Source organism: Apaloderma vittatum, unplaced genomic scaffold (assembly GCF_000703405.1).
Source record: "Apaloderma vittatum isolate BGI_N311 unplaced genomic scaffold, ASM70340v1 scaffold42777, whole genome shotgun sequence".
Classification (NCBI taxonomy): Eukaryota; Metazoa; Chordata; class Aves; order Trogoniformes; family Trogonidae; genus Apaloderma; species Apaloderma vittatum.
In genome coordinates, this window is record NW_009728713.1 from 1,088 (window position 1) to 3,352 (window position 2,265).

At 49.9% G+C, this 2,265-nt stretch overlaps 1 protein-coding gene across 1 annotated transcript in view; it reads right to left on the minus strand.

Annotated features, from left to right (window-relative positions):
* Positions 1-335: 335 nt before the first annotated feature.
* LOC104277507 (remodeling and spacing factor 1-like) overlaps positions 336-2,265 on the minus strand; it is a gene marked incomplete at both ends in the record, with an annotated part of 7,019 nt that continues 5,089 nt past the window's right edge. The window contains 2 exons of the mRNA XM_009874153.1: positions 336-415; positions 1,537-1,641. Of these exons, the coding sequence (XP_009872455.1) occupies positions 336-415; positions 1,537-1,641 (185 nt within the window). The remainder of the gene's footprint in view (positions 416-1,536; positions 1,642-2,265) is intronic.

Consider the following 2,265-nt stretch of genomic DNA (forward strand, 5'->3'; position numbering starts at 1 on the left):
GGCGCTCCCGGCACTGTGCCGCCACTCAGCAGGGGGAAGTCAAAACTGGTCCTGCCAGTTCCCAGTTTGTCACTGCTTTCCTCCCCAGCCCCCAGCCCAGTTCTTTTCTTGAGTTCCCAGTACCTAGTTCTGGAGTTCCCAGTACCTAGTTCTGGAGTTCCCACTACCTAGTTCTGGAGTTCCCACTACCTAGTTCTGGAGGTCCTACTACCTAGCTCTGGAGTTCCTACTACCTAGTTCTGGAGTTCCTCCTACCTAGCTCTGGAGTTCCTCCTACCTAGTTCTTTCTCGAGTTCCTCCTAGCCCTGTGCACAGCAGCTTGCTGTCAGTAGTACCTGCGCTCCGCACGCTCCTTCTTTTTTAAGACGACATCCAGATCTTGTAGTTGCTCTTCCAGCTTCTCGCAGAGTAATTTCTAAGAGAGGGGAACACAACGTTAGGCTCTTTCGTAACCATTTTCACACCGGCTTTCACTCTTTCTGTGTTTGTCTGGGAGCAGGGTGAGTGTCTTGCTACACCAGAGGCTCCTCTTTGATGACGAAGGCTTTACAACAACCCTAAAGCACGACCTGAAGCTCCCCATCATCTTCACAATGTAACAAACCTGACATCTCTTGTATTAAAAATTAGTGAAGAGCAACAGACCCAGGAGACACTTTTAACCCCAAGGTGCAACTGCAAACTCTCACAAAAGTACACTCTTGGAAGAGAAGTGAAAAGGGATGCTCGGCACAGCCGCGTCGCGCCGTGCCAGCACGGTTTGCTTTTGGCAGGGGAAGAGCGCTGTTGGCACAAAGAATTTTTCTAAAAGAGTTTTTCTAAAAACTTTCTAAAAGGAAGGTGCTTGAGATCAGGCACCCCATATATTTCAGGAGAAGGGCATCACACCCTCCTGGGCTCACCCTCCCAAGTACCATCCCTGCAAAACTTCATATTTTAGACACACGATAAATTAACCTGGACACGTGCACCATATTTTTTTGTTTGGTGTTTTTTATTTTTTTGGCAGAAGCAGCTTCTAGCCTTCAAAAAAAGCTTTTTTGCTTGTCTGTCACCAGACAAGGACGGCACCGCCTTTCCCTTTTTTTGTTAGAAAAAGCAGCTTTTTCCAACCAGTGCCCCAGCAAACATCTTGGAAGAAGGAGCAGCTGCTTGCTCTGCCCAGCGCTCGCTCCCTCACTGCCTACTGCTGCCCCTGCCAGGACGCCAGCGAGGAGGTCTCTTTTGAGCAAAATTAAGACATTTTTTAATAGTATGTTAGTATTGAGGTAATTTAACCAAATACGGGAGAAAAAGCAGCGTGGTTGGAGATTTCCGTCCTTCACAACGGCAACACAGTCATTGGTCACGAGCAGAAAAAAACGGGGAAAGAAAACCACCTCCCCAACCTCAGTTTTACTCGCAGGCAAGACCGGCATCCCTACCCTTCGTCATGGCATTTTTTAACCGAAAAACGATAAAAGAACTCGTTAAACTCCCACAGGCGCAAGCAAAGGCAAAAACCAAGCGAGCAGTGAGGTGGAAGAGGAAGCGTACGTGCTGGCAGGGCGGGCAGAACCACTCTCCGTCGGGGATGATCATGAGCGGAGGGCGAAGGCAGGCGGTGTGGTACCCGCTGTCGCAAGAGTCGCACAGCAAAATCTGGGGAAACAAAGGGAATCGTCAGGATCTTCCTGCACCCGCAGCGCAGAACAGGGACGGCGCAGAAGCGCTTTAGAAATATTTTGGGCTGCGCCAAAACAAAAAAAAAATGCCGTATCCCTCAGCACTGGGGCCAAAGGCGGTTTGTACGGGGAAGGTCCTACAGGACAGATTTCCATTTTGACACCAGATTTCCATTTTGACACCAGATCTCCTCCTATTCTGTGTTCTCAGGCACTCAGCACCACTGGACTACGAAGACTTTGGGCCCATCCTGTGCAATCTGGTGATTCTTGCCAGATCCCAGATCAAGGGCAAAATGCCACCTGGATAAGACGTGGTGAAAAACATTTTTCCTGTGTGCCCATGTCCACATGAAGGAAATCCGGCCACTGCCTCTGTCGGGGTGATTTTATGTCCCGGGCAGGAGAGACAAAGCCTTGCAGACTCCTACAACCAGGCAACTAATAGAGTTAGAATCTTAGAATCCTTCAGGTTGGAAAAGCCCCCTGGGATCATCGAGTCCAACCACTGACCCTGCTCTACAGAGCTCACCCCTAAACCATCTCCCCCAACCCCACATCTCAGTGACCTTGAAACCCCTCCAGGGGTGGGGACTCGACC